Here is a 19,785-nt window from a genome sequence, read left to right as displayed (position 1 = left end):
GCCCACAGGAGGGGGACATTAAACTGCTGCCACGTATTATCTTCTACTTTCTCTTTTTCTATCACTATCATCAAACACTATATTTCTTCCACTGGGTGGTGCACTTGCATTAATTGTTTCCCATGGTCAAATGATATTGTTGCTTTCAACCTGGTAAGCAAGTCCCTCCCCAGTAATGGAATTGGGCAGTCTGGGGCATATAGAAATTGATGTTTAATGATTCCTTGTCCCACATGGCATTTTAGGGGTTCCAGGAGTGGTCTGGATTGAGTTTCTCCAGATACTCCCTGAATTTGGATGGTCTGGTTTGATTGCTTGCCAATAGATTTATTTAGGACAGATCTGGTGGCTTCCGTGTCAACTAACATCGGGACAATCTGTCCCCCCACCCGTATTTTAACAATGGGCTCTGGGGGTGGGACCATAGAACCCTGTCCTCTTCAGTCTCCCCATTCCATGTCGGCTAAGCCGATCATGTTTTGTTCTCTTTCTTCTGTCTGACTGGGATAGGCTGGATACCCTCTTCCCCTGAAGCTTCCCTTGTAGTTTCTCTGGAAAGTCCCTCTAAATCTTCTTCCTTGTCCTCTTCCATGCTGGCGAGATTGTCCCCTAGGTTGGCCATTCCTCTGGGGGCACTTCCTTTGCCAGTGTCCTTCCTGTCTACAGATGGCACATTGATTGGGTCCAATATGCATTCCCCCCAGTGCCACTGCTAACATTTCAACTTTCTTTTTCTCTTTCTGATCTGATTTACGCTCCTCTTCTTTTTCATGGTTACGGAACACCTTTTGTGCTATTTCCATAATCTCTGCTACATTCTTGCCTAACACCCCTTCTGTGTGCTGTAACTTTTTTCTTACTTTGGGTGATATATCTTTCAATTAGGAGTGGGTGATTTTGAGTCATCTCCATATCAAGACCTGTATTTACTTTATAAGCTTCTATCAGTCTGCTGAGAAAAGCAGTTGGTGACTCATCTCTCTTTTGCCAAATACTAGTTACAGCAGCATAATGAATTGGATGGATTGCTGCTTCTCTCAGGGCTTCTAAACACAAAAGCCGATAATTCTGCAACAAAGTTTGGTGCTATGCATCGTTAGCATTCCAGTTTGGTCTTATTTCTACTGCATCGGTATTTCTGCTTGCCTGATAATTCGCTTCTCCCTCCGGGTGTCGGCGGGCAAGTACTTTCAATTTCCCTAATCTATATTTTTCTCTTCCTTCCATATCCAGTAAAGTAGAAATAAGCTGTTTCATATTATCCCAAGAGGGGTTATGGGTCTGAATAATGGTGGAGAATAGGTCTATTATTTCTTGAGGTTTTTCTGAAAATGGTCCGTATTGTTGATGCCAATTAAATAGATCAGTGGTCGTAAAGGGAACATACTGAAGCATTGGAATATTGGTGTTGTTTGGTCCAGGGACCAAGACTTCTCTTAGAGGGCTATCATTTCTTCTGTTTTGACCCCTATTTTACTTCTAGTTCGACTAGAAACTGATGTTTTGCTTTCATCACTATCCAAGTCCTGTTCTTTTTTTCTGAACGGTTTTATCTTCTTTTATCTTTCTTTCCACATTGCTTCTGGTTGAAGATGGACTTCATTTCTTTCAACCGAAGGGTGTGGAATTTGCTGATGTATTCTCCCTTCTTCTCTTCTAGGAACATAGGGAGGGGGTCTGGCAATTTCCTCCCTATCTTCCTGTCTCAAAATCTTAGCTTTTGTCTGAGGCTTCGCTTTTTGGTTTGCCAAATATATTTTAGCACATTCTATCTGACACTTTGCTAACCATCGAGGCTTTTCTGAAATATTAATCTGCCATTGGTCGATATAGGGATATTGGTCCCAATGACCACTTCCAGTCACAATTTGATGAACCTGTGCCATGAGTTTGGGATTCGCCGATCCCTCTTTGGGCCACCCTATGCCAAAGGTGGTCCATTCAGATTCACAGAATCTTTTTAACATGGCTGGATTTGGTCTTGGGTCCCCATAATCCCTAGAAAACCCCTTTTAAAAATTTCCTAACATGCACTGAAGCAGCGTCTGACCAACGCCCTTCTTTGTCTGGTTCCCCCCCCCCATTTCTCACTAACAACTACCACTGACTTGAAGTGCTGGACATTCCAACGGTCGCTCTGCAGGAAATGCGATGGTTTAACCACCCACACAATCCTACCTTTTGAAGACTTAAGGACGCCGACTTGTCTTCTAGGGGATGATCAGTCTCCTCTTCTGATTCAAAAGGGATCACATATCCCCTTTTACAATACTTGCCTGCAGGTGTTCCAGACCCTTCCCAGGATTAAAGACCCGTCTGCTACCCTCAGTGGATCCTTGACTGAAATGCTTTGCTGGTGGGTGAGTTTCCCTCCCTTCCTGTTGAGGTCTCCCCATAGACAAAGGCCACAGAGCCGGCTTGGAGTTGTGGTTGTTAGGGGTGGGGCTCTCCACCAGGGCAGTCCATCTGGAAGGTCAATGGCCTCTTCCTAAACATCCCGTCTGGAGTGCCAGAATTCTTGTAGAAAACGAAAGAGACTTTTATGAATTCCAAAGGGTTTAGCAGAGAGATTTATTGTGCAAGGTTCAGAAGCAGTGAAGACAAGCAATTCTGAACACTGAGAGAGGGTTCAAACTACAGTTTTATACATTTCTTTTCTCAGGAACAAAGGGGCACACATTAGTGATACACATTGTATTTCTTTAGGTTAGTTTCTCACAGGCATACAATGGTCGGTTATGCTAGATACATTGTTTCCAAGTGCAATGCGCATTTGGTTAGTCACAGATTGCTAACACAGCTTTATTCCAGTAATTATGCAGACATATCATTGTTTTAATGATTTTTCATCATTATTATTATTATTTCACATTATTCTATATTATTCTACCTTAATACTGCAACACTTGTAACTTAGAAAAGTTGGATAAATGCTTGTAAATCAAGGATTACCTATATTCTTGAGCCTAATCTATTAATGTTCTCTCTCTCTCTCTCTCTCTCTGTGTGTGTGTGTGTGTGTATGTGTATGTGTGTGAGAGATGACTTTCTCATTGACACTGTGCATTTACATTCTGATTATCATCAGACTTGTTGATTTCTGAATATTACTGATGCAGGAGTCGGTCTGTTAATAAATGATTTAACACTGCATACTTAAAATATATGTATGTTCTCTTTCTGAGGCTGTTAAAGGCTTGGAGAATCATTTAGTGCCAAATTAACATCACATGTTTTTCTGCTAATGATAAAGGAAGTTCAGTTATATAATCTCTCTTTCACATGTGCTGCTGAGAAAATATATGGTGCTCTCTAAGTTTGGTTGTTTTCTTGCAGACATTTCATTACCTAACCAGGGAACATTATCAGTGCTAAAAGAGAATGTAGTTTGATCTGTTTTATACAGCTGGCTTTCCCTGTCAGTAATGGTGGAAATGTTCTTAATAGTTTCTTGAGCAGATTGTTGTTTATTGTTTGATTGATCAAAGAATAAATAGCCTAATGTCAAGGGCTGAACATTTCCACTCTTCTTTGTCGTAGGTCTGCTTTGAGATCTGATATAACCTGTTGTCTTGAGGAGAGGGCTAAGTATACAGGGATTCAATAGTTTGTGATTGTGCATAGATGTGCACATATATCCATGTAGTTTTTTCCTTAGAGAAAAGATGGAGCAGAATTAAAAGAGATAGTTTAAATGCAACTGGGAGAAATTGTAAGAATGGTAAGCATACAAGTGGAAGATAAGTGAAAAAAAATTCTAATAGTTTGAAGGGATTTCATATCAAGTGGCAGTAGTAATATTTCTACATGCATTTAAAGTTACCGAATCATGTGCATCTATATGAATTGGACCATTTAATCAGGAACCATTTCCTGTTAAAATTTAACTGATAGAAAAAATAGGAGTAGGTAGAGGAGATGAAGAAATGTTCTTCTGTTTAGTAGACAAAAATAAAATAGGCAATCAAAATGCAGACATTTTTGAATCATTCTCAGAGCTGGAAAATAAGTGGCATATGAATACAGTTTGTCTAATTTGCTTCTTGGTGGACCATCTTGTAATATTCACGTTTTTAAGATTCTCAGATTAAAACATTTTAACTGGATATTAATAGCATTTTACTTTTCACAAAAAGCTAACATAGCAATAAGAAAACAAAGCTTAGGGAGGGCAGTGTAAAATCTATTCTTAAGCTGCTATGGATAACTTGTGGAGAAAAAAAATCAGTATTTAAGGGTATGGATAAGGTTTGGTACTTTTACTTTAATTTTTTTGTTACTACTTCATTCTATACTATTAGATCTAGAATTGTGGATGCTTGCAATCTGATTTTTAAAGTTTTTTTTTTTCCTGTTTCTTTCTCCCTTTCCTCTCTTTGTCTAGTGGGAAGAAATTGGTGAGGTGGATGAAAATTATGCACCAATCCACACATATCAAGTATGTAGAGTGATGGAACAGAGTCAGAATAATTGGCTTTTGACAAGCTGGATCTCTAACAAAGGAGCCTCTCGGATATTCATTGAACTAAAATTTACCCTTAGAGACTGTAACAGCCTTCCAGGAGGTCTTGGAACTTGCAAAGAGACTTTTAATATGTACTATTTTGAATCTGATTATGAAGATTGGAGGAATGTAAAAGAAAATCAGTACATCAAGATTGATACCATTGCAGCAGATGAAAGTTTTACAGAATTAGATCTTGGAGATAGAGTTATGAAGCTAAATACAGAGGTGAGAGATGTTGGACCTCTGACCAAAAACGGATTTTACCTTGCTTTCCAGGATGTGGGGGCCTGCATTGCACTGGTATCTGTTCGGGTCTATTATAAAAAGTGCCCTCTGGTGATTAGAAACCTTGCCATCTTTCCTGACACCATCACTGGAGCGAATTCTTCACAGCTACTAGAAGTCTTAGGATCATGCGTGAACAATTCAATGACTGATGAACCTCCAAGGATGCATTGCAGTGCTGAAGGGGAATGGCTGGTGCCAATTGGAAAATGCATGTGTAAGGCAGGATATGAGGAGAAGAACAACACCTGCCAGGGTAAGGATTTTATGCCAGAAATAGTTTTATTGATCTGTTTGGAAAATAAATATCAATGCTAATGTATGTATGTGTGTATGCATATGTGTACACACAACACACACATACAGAATGAGAACATCCTACTAGTATAATGAAGGATGGCAGCCTAATTGTTTCTCACATAAATATGCTTTCTTACAATGCCATTGATTGCTACCTCTAACAAATGGGTGACTCAGCCCCACTTATGCAGCTTATAAAGCTATTCTCTGCCACTTAGCTCATTAAACTGCATCTGGGAAGGATGGAGCAAAGTAATATTCTAGATTAAATTGTGCATTTGAGTCTATGCTCCCTTTCTTTTTTTGCTCAGTTTTGCTCCCTTTTGTACATGACTATAAAGGGTTTATAGTGGCCGATGTGGTCCTAAATCCATAAAGAACCTATCGTCTATTTTTGAGTGGAGGCATTTTAATAATTGAGACACCATAGTATAAATGTAATGATGTAGACAATGTACATATATCTGCAAAACTGTCCTAACTTGTTTTATAATTCAGAATTATACATACTATATCTAAAATAACTTCTAATCAATTTGCAAATATATATTCCAATTGGTACTATGCACTTTGTGTACATAGGATTAGCACTATGTATTGTGAAATATGTTCTAACTGCAAAATAGGGTATAGAAATGGATGAATGTAGTAAAATATAGATGTGACTTTTTTAATTTGCAGGCAAGCAGCAGTATACCCCTTTAAAATCTTCCTGCCTTTATTGATGTGGTAGATAAGCAGACATCAATATAAATTTAAACACAGCTATTGTATCATGATATAAAAATATAAATTTATGGACACTGGGCTTCAGACTTCTGTAACTTAATGTATTCTACTACTACCAAAGCGATCTCCAACTTTATTAACTATAGATAAAAATATGGTCCAGAGTTGGATTATGAATTATCTATGGGTATCATCATGTTTATAATTGTAATGTTTCACAGGATGAACAAATCTTTGTAGCCTTTGTATAATTAAGGGTTTAGAAACATTACATTATTTTCAAAATAGTATTTTATATAGTGGCATGCAGGGCAGGGCAAGGCAAAACAAAGCTTTTTTTTACTATGAGCACACTGGCTCACATTAAAAATGATATTCAATCACTGTCCATTTTGAATACATAATGGAAAAAGGAAACTTGAGAGTTCACAAGATTGATGCTATCTGGAACAAAACTGTGCTTGAATCTGAATGTTCTGCTTCAGATACCACGAAGCTTCCTCCTTCACAGATCCTGAAGAGGATGTATAGCATCCCAGATAATACTGCAGACTTTGCTCAAGCATCACTTGCTATGTCCTGGATAGAAGGAAATGAACTGCTAATAATCTTTTCTGCCATCCTCACCACTTTCTGCACTGCTTTCCTACCTGAAGCAGTAATGTTTCCAAACCAGACAGTAATGCAATGTGACAGGATTGTCCCTCTGTAGAAAGTGGTAAGGATAGGGGAAGGAAGATGTGTTTTTCTCATGCAACACAGAAAATGCAAGTGCTGCTTTGCCTGCTTCACCAGTGTCTTGCTGTTGAGCGACCAAGCTAGTCTACTAGTTAGTTGCACACCCAGAAACTTGACGCTGCTAACCACCTCCACAGGGAAATCATTAATACACAAAAGTGTATGGTTGTGCCTGCTTTTTCTGAAATTGACAATAATCTCTTTAGTTTTTCCTATGTTTAAAATGAGGCTGTTACACCATTTCACCAAACCCTCTATTTCCTTGTAGTAAGCACCCTTATTGTCATCTTCAATAAGGCATACTACTTTTGTATCATCTGCATATGTCAAAATATGGTTGGTTGCAAACCTGGCACAATAGTCATGGGTCAACAGGATGAACAACAGCTGAGGAGAACCTGTGCTCAAGAAAATGGTGTTAGAAATATTAGTCCTAATTCACATAGACTGGAGCCTGTCAATAAGGAAATCAAGAATCCAGTTGCACAAAGGAGTGTTGAAGTCTAAAAGGGCCAGTTTGCCTACTAGATGCTGAGGAATGATTGTATTAAATGCCAAACTGAAATCAATAAACAGCATTCACATATGAGTGTTTCTTTCCTATAAGTGCACCAAGCTCAAATGGAGAACAGAAGAAATAGCATCCTCTGGAGAGCAATATGGACAGTAGGCAAACTGAAGGGAGTCAAATGCTGGAGGGAGGCTGAATGAAATAGCATTATGATGCTTCATGTGTTAAACATTAAAAAGTTCATGAACATTCATACTGGTTTTTTTGAAGCAAAATCAATTTATTAATGGTGAATTATCTCCAAGTTGCTCTGTTACATGTAAATTATCTTCTGTAATTAAAAAAAGAAAAGAAAGCTGATAAATGCCAGAAAAATTTGGGGAATTCATAGTCACAAATTGAGATTTATCAGCTACACCAAAAGAGAAGGTTTGAATGCATGCCCTTTCAGTATCTAGTTGGTGATCTTGAGGTTAAGTTAGTACTGTGGTTCACATATTAAAGCTTCAATAAAAGACCTGGGTGACCATTTTCTGTTTGCTTTGGAATTCAGCAACGGATTTTTTTTTTTTTTGCCATGATTATTCTTTCGTCTTGTGCAATTTTTATGGATTTTTTTTACATTAATCTTTGTTTTTAAATATTTTTAACACTCACCAGTCACTAGGAGTCAGGCATTATATAAATTTAATAATCAAAACAACAATAATAAAATGTTTACAATGAGATCTCATATATTCAGCAATATCCAATCTAATAGGATGCAAAACGTGTGCAAGACTTGGTGGTGGGAGATTGTCTTCAGGTCAGTTTTTGACTCCCAACAACTACATGAATTAATCATTGGAATTTTTTTGGCAAGAAAAGTTTCTTCCTAGGGTTGAAAGAATGTGACTGGCTCAAAATAACTTATCTGGCCTTTTGCATAAAGCAGAACTAGAACTCACAATCACAGGTAGTTCTTGCTTAATGACTGGTCCCTTAATAAGTATTCAGAGTTACAATGGATATCAAAAGATTGAGAGATCATGTGGTGACCTACTTAATGACCACAATAACTTATGACTCATTCCTAAATTATGGTCGTAAATTGAGGAGTACCTATACAGCAGTCTGGCTCTTATATGAAACTTTAATAATCCTTTAATCCTCCTTAATATCCTTGATGGTAAACTTGATTTTTTCACTGATGTTAGTCTAGAGAACCTGAAGAATCCTCTAGGCCAGATATAGTTCCCTCATAATCTTCAAAGCAGATGGCTCATTCATATAATCAAGGCTTGTCTTTTTTAGCTGCCCCATTTTCATTTTGCATACTGCCTGTTTTGCTCACAAGTATAGGAATGAAATTAAAATATTCCTGTATTGGAATACCATGGTACCATGATTATGTGATAGTGAATCCAAAAATGCCAGGGAATTTCTAAAAGCTTGGCACTCTGACAAATCAGCCATCAATAGACACATAGACATTAACAACATCTATAGACTCTAGAAAGAGTACAGAGAAGAGCAACAAAGATGATTAGGGGACTGGAGGCTAAAACATATAAGGAACGGTTGCTAGAATTGGGTATGTCTAGTCTAACGAAGAGAAGGACAAGGGGGGACATGATAGCAGTATTCCAATATCTCAGGGACTGCCATAAAGAAGAGGGAATTAAGCTATTTTCCAAAGCACCTGAAGGCAGGACAAGAAGCAACGGGTGGAAACTAATCAAGGAGAGAAGCAACCTAGAACTAAGGAGAAACTTCCTGACAGTGAGAACAATTAATCAGTGGAACAGCCTGCCTCCAGAAGCAGTAAATGCTTCAACACTGGAAGTTTTTAAGAAGAGACTGGACAGCCATTTGTCCGAAATGGTGTAGGGTTTCCTGCCTGAGCAGGGGGTTGGACTAGATGACCTCCAAGGTCCCTTCCAACTTTACTACTATTACTATTACTAAAAATACACAATCAACCAGCCCAAAAGAGAAAAAGATTCCAGCACCTCTCCACCAGTAATCAGCATTGAGATCAGCATAGATTAACTCCAAGGTCACCTTCAGACCAACAATCAGGTAAGCAATACCCCAAGTAAGTAACTGCCAAAGAGCCATTAGTAAAGAGCCCAACCAAAGAATCTCAAGACCCCCCCCCCCAGACAGGCAAGACACCAGAATATAAATTGGTAGCAAACAGCATTCCTTACTAGCACTGATAACGTTGCCTAGTTAGGGTATGAAATGTCTGCAAGAAAACAAGCTCAGAGAGCACCAAGGATCCCTTATTTCAACTCTGAGTTACAAATATTTTCCTTCATTGGTATATGATAGTCAACAGAATGTATACTTTTAGGTTTGCAGGAGTTGATTCTGCCATTTTAAATACTAGTTTCTGTTTTGTTCCCCTCTCTATTTCTTACATTTATATTTGGTCTCCAAAAAGCCTCTTCCTTATCTAAATATATTGCATCACCTCAAATCTTTATTCTTTGTGGTTTTAGATTTTAGAGAGAGATCACTTATCAAGGCTACTAATTAATTTTTCATTTCCAGAGATTGACAGAGTTGGGAGGATGGAGGATGGTTGAATTTTCCTTTTGTCAGCCTTGGGAATCAATTAGATCACGGATGTCAAACTTGCCACTTCACGTGACGTGTTGCAATGTATCGTGACTTTTTTCTCATTGCCGGAGCTGGGTGGGCGTGGCCTTTGTATGATGCAACTGGCCTGTGGGCTGGCAGTTTGACACCCCTGAATTAGATCAATCACTCACTCACTCAATCGATCAATCAATCATAAACTACTTCTAATCACCACTTTATGACTCCAGTAGTAACAATTAAGCAATTATCAATGTTATAATGCAGGATATTCTTACATTTATTAATCTTTACTTTATTATATTGCAATGTTGACAGGACAGTTGGATTCTCAAGCTTGATAGTTTTCTGGCTTTTTTAAATTGCTTCGTGCTTCCTTGTTGAATGGTGATGTGAAAACTGAATCTCCTTTGAGTTATGCTCAGTTTCTGGTGCTGTATGAATACATTCATGTTTTATCTTGGCAACAATATTAAAATAGTTTACTATTGCTTTCTTCTAGGATATATTTTCAACTTTTAATTTAGTCTAAACCTCTGATAGTTCCTGATGATCTTCTGGGCAAATACAATTGGCTGCCTTTGTGTAGCCAAAAACAAATAAATAAATAGAGACTGCTTAGTATTTGATGAGTATACAGTTTTAAGAATGATAAAATATTGGTCTATATTACTGTAAGTGGAAAAATGCTGGTGGGGATGAATTTACCTTTCATATTTTGTCCAGTATGTGTTCCTCTATCAATGTTCACAATACAGATAAAAATTTCATAGAATATTTTACACTTGGCTTCACATGTTTATCCAATCTAACCACATATTTTCCAGTTTAATAAGAAAATCAATGATTCAATTTTATTTCGATCATAGACCAACATTGAACTATACCCTAGAATAAAAATAAAAACTTGTATTGATAGAATAAAATAAATATAAAATTATTAAGGTAAAATTACAGAGTAGCGATATTACAGTGCAAAAAAATCTTATAAAATTAGTTAAGTTTACAGTGAATAATCTATATACTTTAAGTAACTAGGACAGATTATAAAAGGAAATGCAATACTAGAATTTATAAAACACTCCAGGAATTTCTTTGTTCAGACATATATTCACTCAATTAATACTCAAATGATTTTTGCCAAGGCCCATTTTTTATATGAAGACAATGTATATTTTTGCAGAAAAATCTCTTAATTGGCAAGAAATTCAAGGCTATTGGTTTTGTGTAAAATATAAACAACCCCCAAATTTCAGTAAGGTAGGTGTATTCTTGCAGTTCTCCAGCATGATAGATGTAGCATCCACCGGTGGGTAATCTCAGCCATCCTGCTCACTTTAGACTAAGGCAGAACTTTAGCCACTCCTCCCTTGGGTGGTCCTTTCTCCAGTTTTGTCTTAATCTCAGCTCAGTTGGACACAATTTTTGTAGCTCCTCAGCTAGGCTAATTCAAAAAGAGGTTGTTTAGGATAGGAAGAAGAGTTTTTGTTTCAGAATTTTCTTTATTTATTTGATAGTTGTGATTGTTCAGGTTAGAAAGATTTTAATTTGGTGTTAGAGCTTCGTTTCCAGGAGGCCTGTCTGGCCTCAGGGGAATCGATTGAAGCTGCGCAGGAGAGTTCGGAAAATTAGCTCTCCCCAGCTGATTTGTGTGATGACGGAGGTTGCCGGACGAGCAAACAGATGCGGTTCCATCGTCGGTGTTTCAGGAAGTGATCGGAGCAGTCAGCCGGGTTGGCCATGAGGTTCCGACTAGAATCTGACTGCAGTGAGGGCTGCGCAGCTTAACTGCAAGTCTTGTTGCCTTATAATTGAGAAGTGAAATAGAGGCTTATTTGTTAAGGTTCCCTTGGACTCCAGAGCAGAAAGAAGGCTTGCGGAGGCTTAATTGGTATTCTCTGTGAGGTCACCATTTTCGGCGGCAAAGAGACTAGCAGCTGCCATTTTGACCCACATTCTGGGTGTGGCCGCCATCTTGAAGGAACGTGGATTGAGGCCTAGATCTGGCCATTTCTTTTTCAAGTAACCTGCTTTGCTAGGCTTTCAGGGGGGTTTCTAAAAGATATTAAATATCATTATTCCATAAGGATTCAGCAGAAAGGAGGTGCAAGCCTCATTAGAGGATATCTTTTGATTACCTACATATTTTTGGCCGATAATTCTGAGGGAGAATTTTGGAAGACCTGTTCTTATTAGCTCGCGACGCTATGTCGCAGGGTCTAAGCTGACAGTTCTAGTGAACTGTCTGGCTGTTTGTCATTGTGGTTGTTCAGGGCACGGGAAGCTTCCCTCCTGGCCAACTAGATCTGCATGCTTTTACCCCCACTCCTGGGCATCTCCTATCTGGAAGGTCCAGTGCGCGATGGCAGATAGTGATACTCCACAGACATCACAGGGTTCTGATGTTCCCCCTGCACAATCTAAATGCAGATCTTCTGATTTGAGCACGGGGGGAAAGAAAAAGGCTAAGACCAAGCATTTGGCCACCAAAGAACCCTCCAAGGCTGCTGAGCAAGAGGTCTCTAGGAGACATCTGGCACTGGAGAGAGAATTCTCCAAAGTTCAAAGGCTCAGGTCCAGCAAAACTAAAGTGGTTCCCCCTGCTTCTCTGGATAACTCACCATTTGAGCCTCCACTGGTGCCGTCTTATCAGGCTCCCAGAGCTTAGTCTCCTCAAGAGGGAACTGAACAGGTTGGTCTCCCTCCTCCTATTCCTCCTCCTCCTCCACCTCCTCCTCCTCCTCCTTTGGTTCCTTCTGCTACCATCACTCCACAGGCTCCTGAAACCACTGCAGCTGGTGTTGGTTCCGCAGAGCAAACCTTATGGGCACAACAGTTCCAGTCCTTTATGCACCAGGCCTTTGATCAATTTATGTCATCTTCCATGGGACAAAGGTCTTCACAGATACCGCCTCCTCCACCCTTGTCCATAGGCCTCACTGGGCAGCTCCAGTCAGCGGGCTTGGGTATTTCTGAGACTTCGTCTCAGCTAGGTGAAGCTGAGTCTGTGGACCTGGAGACAGTTGATATCCCTATGTCAGAGGATGAAGAGGTGGCTCCAGATCTGACTCCAACATCAGGTCTTTTTGATCCTTTTCTATTTAGGTCACTATTGTTAAAGGCCTGCACCACGGCCAATTTGGTTATAGAGCAGGAGCCTAAACCATCTACCTCCACTGCACAGGAGTCTAATCCATTGTTTGTGGTACAAGTTGTGGAGGAAAAACAGGTCTCTTGCCCGGCTGTTTTCCGCACTATGGTGGAGAAGCAATGGACTTCATTGGTTAGAGTTTTCTCTCCGCAGAGCTCACCAGGCCTCGGCCTGGGCAATCAAGGCGGCAACGTCCTCATCATTTTTCATGAGGACTTCCATTATGTGGCTCCGTGAGTTACAGGCTCTAATTCCTCCGGATCAGGTGCATGCACAACAGACCTTAGGTAAACTAGTGCTGCAGCGGACTATATGGCAGATGCATCCCTCCACTCAACCAAGTATTCCGCTAGATCTATCATGGCCATGGTAGTATCACGCAGATTGTTGTGGCTCAAACAGTGGAGGGCTAATCTAAAATCAAGGTGGCGTCTAGCTACAGACACCTACAGTGGTACTCAACTGTTCGGCCCGGTCCTGGAACTGTACCTAATAGAAGGGAAGGACAAGCGAAAGTCCTTGGCTCACCCCTCCAAGAAGGCAGCCAGGAGACCCCAACAGGAATTTCACAGGCAGTCTTTTCGTGCCAGAAGTTCTTGGGAATGGAGGCAGCCCTTTCGAACAGGGCAGTCCTGGGATTGGCCCAGAGGTTCCAGATCCTTTTCCCCCAGACAGGATTGCCAACAGAACCGCCAAAGTTCAGGAACCAGGGGTCAATTCCAAACCAAGTGTTCCTTCTGAGGGGCTGGGGGCCACCCATACAGGAAGTCTAAGTGATGCCAAATTGGATCCTCCTATAGGCGGTCGCTTAGCTCTGTTCAGTGACACTTGGGAGATCACCACCAATGATACCTGGGTAAGGGAGACCATAAGATTCGGTCTAGCCCTAGAATTCAGATCCATTCCCCTAGACCGCTTCATTCAGTGCCCTTCCTCAAGGCACGCAAGCAAGGCCGAGTTAGTATCCAAGGCCTTATCCCACTTGTTAGAAATAGAGGCCATAGAACCAGTACCTCTGGACCAAAGGGGAAAGGGGTTTTAATCAATTCTGTTCGTGATTCCCAAGGCCTCGGGGGGTTGGAGGGCGATTTTGGATCTGAAGGGACTAAACTACTTCCTAACTTACAGGAGGTTCAAGATGCAGTCCCTCAGGTCCATTCTAGCCAGCATCAGGAAGAGAGATTTCCTCTCTTCCATAGATTTGACAGAAGCTTATCTTCATGTCCCCATCTGACCCCATCACCGCAGATTCCTTCGATTTTGCCACGCGTGCAGACATTATCAGTACAGGGCTCTACCCTTAGGCCTCTCATCAGCTCCTTGGATGTTCACAAAGCTACTAGCAGTATTAGCGGCCCATCTCTGACTGATGCCGGTGCGAGTGCAATGCTACCTGGACAATATAATTATCCAGTCCAGTTCATTCCGTTCTGCCCAAATAGACTTACAGACTACAATAGATACACTCCAGAGGCATGGCTTCTCCGTGAATTTCAAAAAGAGCCAAACAACTCCAACCACTCAGATATTACATCTAGGGGCATGATAGATTCGAACCTATGCAGGGTTTATCTCTCCCAGGAATGCAAGGACAGCATCAGATCTCTAATTCACAAGATCCAGAGAGAGAAGGTAGTTCCACTTGTCCAGTTGTCTCAGCTGTTGGGAAAGATGATCTTATGTCTTGGAATAGTGCCGTGGGCCAGACTTCACTCCAGACATCTCCAGTGGTTCCTACTCCCTTTCCAGAAGTGGAATGTGAGTGCATCCACATGGAAGGTGAGGATTCCACATCACACACTGCTGTCACTCCAATGGTGGGCATCGGCAGCTATACACAGGGGGTCCCTTTTCAAGGAACCTCACAGATTCATTCTGACCACAGACGCCAGCCTGTTCGGATGGGGCGCACACATACAGGCACACATGGCACAAGGTCAATGGTCCCAGTCCAATCTCGCACACAACATAAATTGGCTATAACTCAGGGTAGTACACCTGGCGCTTCGCCAATTCTCCAACATAGTGGCAGGGAAACACATCCTGATAATGACGGACAACGTCGCAGCCAAAGCCCATGTCAACAGGCAGGGAGAGACTAGATCATGGTCCCTCATGCAGGAGGCCCTGGCACTGGTTCTGTGGGCAGAGTCCAACCTGGAATCTATCAGTGCAGAACACATATCCAGGGAGGCGAATCACCAAGCCGATTCACTAAGCAGGGCGACGGTAGACCACTTGGAGTGGCGCTTGGATCCAGCCCTGTTCAGAGAAATATTGGACAGATTCGGACAGCCTCAGGTGGACCTGTTTGTTTCACCAGCAAACGCCCAATTACCCAGATACTTCATGAGGTTACCGTCACGGGGGGGGGGGGGGCGGAGGGAAGGGATGCTCTCCACAGCAGGTGGCCCAGGGGACTTCTTTACGCATTCCTTCCACTTCCACTGATCCCAGCAATCTTCCAAAAACTTCTCCTAGAACAGGCAGAAGTAATCTTACTGGTCCCACACTGGCAAGGCGACCGTGGTTTGCCGGCCTCGTGGATCTGTCGATCTCTCCGCCATGGAAGATCCCACCAGATCGTATCTCACTCAGTCAGGGTCAACTCCAACACCCAGAACCACAGTGACTTCAACTAGCCGCTTGGCACTTGAGCAGGAGAGCTTGTCCAGACAGTCCTATTCATTTGGAGTGATTACTGTAATTCAAGCCTCCAGATGTCCTTCAACCAATAGGATTTATGATGCCACGTGGAAACATTTCTGCACATGGTGTAGCACGCTAAAAATTGACCCGCTGGTGGTCACCATCCCGGTCATATTAGAATACTTTTTGGAGGGCCTGAACAAAGGACTGTCTCATAATACCATTCTCAGACAGATTGCAGCATTATCCACCGTGCTCACATGTGAAAATCAGGTCTAGTAATCACATCACCCGGCAGTTACGGCCTTCCTTAAGGGAGCCGTTAACACTAGTCCCCCTGTGGTACATAGATATCCCACATGGGACTTACCAAAGGTGCTACAGGTCTTCACAGGGTCACCGTTTGAACCCATTAGATTTTGCTCACTACACTTTCTTTCCTTGAAGGTAGCCTTTTTGGTACATCGGCAAGATGTATTTCGGAACTGGCCACGCTCTTGGTCAGGAGTCACCTGTGTATTTTTCTGAATGACAGAGTGGTCCTCAAATTGGATCCTTCTTTCATTCCAAAAGTCAATACCTGGTTCCATAGGTCTCAGGATCTGGTTCTCCTGGACTTTTGTCCACGACCGTCACATCTCCTGGGAAAGTTGTGGCACACATTAGACGTGCGCAGGGCTTTGCATCAGTACGTGAAGCGAACTTCAACATTTCGCAGGACGGAGGCACTGTTCGTATCCTTCCAACCTTCTTCCATGGGTCTGAAGGTGTCATCAACCATTGGAAGATGGATCAGGGCGTGCATATCCCATGCATATAAGGTTCAGTCTCTCCCGGTTCCTGCCAACATTACCACTCATTCGACGCATAGCGCGGCCACGTCCGCGGCCTGGTCAACTCAGGCTTCTGTTGAGGAGATTTGTAGGCCAGCCACATGGTCTTCCCCCTCTTCATTTATAAGGCATTACAAACTTGATAAGTTCACTGTGACAGATGCCTCCTTCAGCAGAAGGGTCTTGCAGCAGTTTCTACGCATGGATCACAAGCCTAGACTTTCCCTCCCGGCAGGGACATGGGTGTCTTTGGTATGTCCCACGGGTGGATGCTACATCTATCATGCTGGAGAAGGGGTGTTGTCTTACCTGAACACCTTTTCTCATCATGAAAATGTAGCATCCATGCCCACTCTTAACTGTTTGTCTAGGCAGGTGTAATTATAGGAGGAGCAATTGTGTCGGACTTCATGGATGCTTCGCCTCGTCAAAACTGGGGAAAGGACCGCCCAAGGGAGACATGGCTAAAGTTCTGCCTTAGTCTAAACTGAGCAGGAAGGCTGAGATTACCCACCGGTGGATGCTACATCTTCATGCTGAGAAAAGGCGTTCAGGTAAGACAACGCCCCATATCTTTGAAATGTCTAATCCATAGACAATATAATTCTGGAAATATTTTTATTATGTTACATTTTGTATGAATACTTTTACAATTATCTTTGAACAGTTGTCCAAAATAATAGAATTTCATTTGTTTCAAGAACAATACCATATCCTGTTGCTGTATTAATATTATGTCCCCATCCCTTTTCAGAGAATAGAGAGCTTTTGCAATGGCAGTTAAAAACAACATTTTGCATAAGATGTGTTCTTTTGGATATGTGAAGAATTATGGTTTGTCTAAAAAAAAAGATGATTCTCCTTCTGGACATTTCTAAAAAAAAACAGTAGTATTTTATACAGCAAAGCTTTTTTTAAAGAAGTATGTTTAACATTTTGCATCATATTCTTTTATTTTTGTTGTATAAAAATTAAATTATTAAATTATGCCATTTTCCTTCTGGCTTGCATTAAAATTTGTTTTTCCCTATGGCTATCTTAGTGTTTGATTAAGGTATTCCTAGTCAAACATGAAGTAATCTTGGCTAATGAACCAGGCATGTTGCCAAGGAGAATGACAAAATATAATCTAATGTGATTGCTAAGATGTGCCTCAAAAATAAGCAAGCATTATTAATGGCAGTTTTATTTATTTGATCAATTATAGATTAGGGGATTGCAGATTCAGGATTCATGCTTTCTGAATTGTTTAAATTTCTTCTAAATTATGATGCTACTAACACCAGATGAATTCCCACTTAGGCTGGTATATGTAAGTTTTAGTAGCAAGCAAGGTATTGGTTCAAATTCATCCTTAATTGGAGTTGATTGTGGGGAATAGATTGAGAACTTGTGGTTGACTTACAAGGCTAGTTAAAGCCCCAGCCAACTTTACGTTATCAACTGATTTACTTTGAAAATAACACAATAATGATTGAAAGTTTATATTAATAATGCACTAATGTTAGCAGTAATACAAATTAGAAGGTGCTTTATAATTACATATGATGAAGAGGATATAAAATATAAGCACTAACATTTTTACCAGGTTAGATTTTTAAAAATCTTTTTAAAATAAATGTGTTGAAATTCTTGCTAATCCTCATGAAGATACGGCAGCAATTATAGTCTGTTTTGGCTAAAACTGTTAAATGATAGTAATGTGCTCAATCCATCATTTTGTTGACAGTGCATTTGGAACAGGAAGCTGGGCAAACTCTATGATTCAAGTTGGTATGTGTGGCATGGAGCAAATCTCATTATATGATTACCTCTATTTTTTCACAAAGCAGGTCATTATAGTACGATTGCTTAATGAAGAGAAAAAAATGTATTTGTGCTTGTTTCCATCACAATCCATTTGTATTAGTATAACTTGTAAATCTATTTAAACTAGCAATGAACTGTTATTAATATAAAGAAGTATATTATCAATATAATTTGTCTATTTTTAATAGAATTAAATGTAGTTTCTATATTGGGGCCTGTATTCTTCAACATCTTCATAAATGATCTAGATGAGGGGATAGAGGGGGAGCTCATGAAATTTTCAGACAACACCAAGCTGAGAGGAATTGCTAACACTTTGAAAGATAGACTCAAGATTTAGAAAAATCTTGACAGGCTTGAGTATTGGGCCCTATCCAACAAGATGTAGTTCAGTAGTGAGAATAGTCAGGCCCTGAATATAAATTAGAAAAACCAAATGCCCAGGTGTAGAATAGGCAATATCTGGCTCAACTATATAGTAGTTGAGTAGTAACTGCGTGAGGGACCTAGGTGTCCTGGTGGATCACCTCTTATATATGAGCCAGTAATATTTTGCAGCTGCCTAGAAAGCAACTGCCAAAAAAGCATACCTTGGCGACAGCAGCAGAGAGCATCAAGATCATGAGACATGATTGTACCAGTTTATATTAAACTAGTGAGGCTACGCTTGGAATACTGCATCCAGTTCTGGTCACGATAATACAAGCAGATGTTGAGACCCTAGAAAGAATGCAGAGAAAATCAACAAATATGATAAGGAGTCTGAAGGCTAAATTGTATAATAAAAGGTTGAGGGAATTATGTTTAGCCTAAAGAAGAGAACAATATTTAGCCTAAAGAAGAGAACAATTAGGGGTGACATAATAGCTGTCTTCCAGTATTTGAAGGGCTGTACAGAGAAGAGATGGTTGACATTCATCAAAGCACCTTTGTTAAGTGAGTTTTGTCCCATTTTATGATTTTTCTTGCCACAGTTGTTAAGTGAATCACTGCGCTTGTAAATTAGTAATATGATTGTTAAGTGAATCTGGATTCCTCATTGACTTTGCTTGTCAGAAGATTGCAAAAGCTGATCATAGGACTCATAAATATCATAAATAAATAAAATAAAAAATAAGAGTCAATTGCCAAGCATCTGAATTTTGATTACATGACCATGGGGATGCTGTAATGGTTATAAATGTGAAAAATGATAGAAGTCACTTTTTTCAGTGATGCTGTAACTTCGAACGGTCACTAAATGGACTATTGTAAGTTGAGAACTACCTGTATTCTCTCCCCCTCCCTCTATCTCTCTCCCTATTCTAGACTTAATATTAGAATCAATTTCTTTGTAATCTAATTCCCTGATTATTGTTCTGCCTTCTGTAAGGACTTTGCATAATTCTTTTTTCCTTGCAAATTTCTCTTATTTAGGTTTAATATATACAGTGTCTTCACCTCCTTGCTGTAAGGACCCACCCCACTTTGCATCTTAAGAAGACAGAACTCTTGGAATAATTCTTCCAACAGGAATCCTTTATTAAGAAGAAGTGGTTGCAGGGGTGCTAGACAGGACTTGGAGTCCAAGCCCTCCCATTCAAGGTTTTAAGGGGTTCCCCAGTAGTCCCACCCAATCAACCCCCCTTCCAGTGATAGTTTCAGGTATCACAATTCCACCCCCTTTTTTCTTTCTTCTGTCTGGATC

General features: G+C 40.5%; 1 protein-coding gene across 19 annotated transcripts in view; it reads left to right on the top strand.

Annotated features, from left to right (window-relative positions):
• LOC120319950 (ephrin type-A receptor 5-like) overlaps positions 1–19,785 on the top strand; it is a 518,483-nt gene that overhangs the window by 332,791 nt on the left and 165,907 nt on the right. For all 19 annotated transcript variants that reach the window (XM_039369333.1, XM_039369346.1, XM_039369345.1 and 16 more), the window contains one exon: positions 4,385–5,048. In XM_039369333.1, coding sequence (XP_039225267.1) covers positions 4,385–5,048 — 664 coding nt within the window. The remainder of the gene's footprint in view (positions 1–4,384; positions 5,049–19,785) is intronic.

The sequence above is a fragment of the Crotalus tigris genome, unplaced genomic scaffold, assembly GCF_016545835.1.
Source record: "Crotalus tigris isolate CLP2741 ecotype Arizona unplaced genomic scaffold, ASM1654583v1 scf7180000021050.780039, whole genome shotgun sequence".
NCBI classification, from domain to species: Eukaryota; Metazoa; Chordata; class Lepidosauria; order Squamata; family Viperidae; genus Crotalus; species Crotalus tigris.
This window is presented reverse-complemented; position numbering and strand designations above follow the sequence as displayed.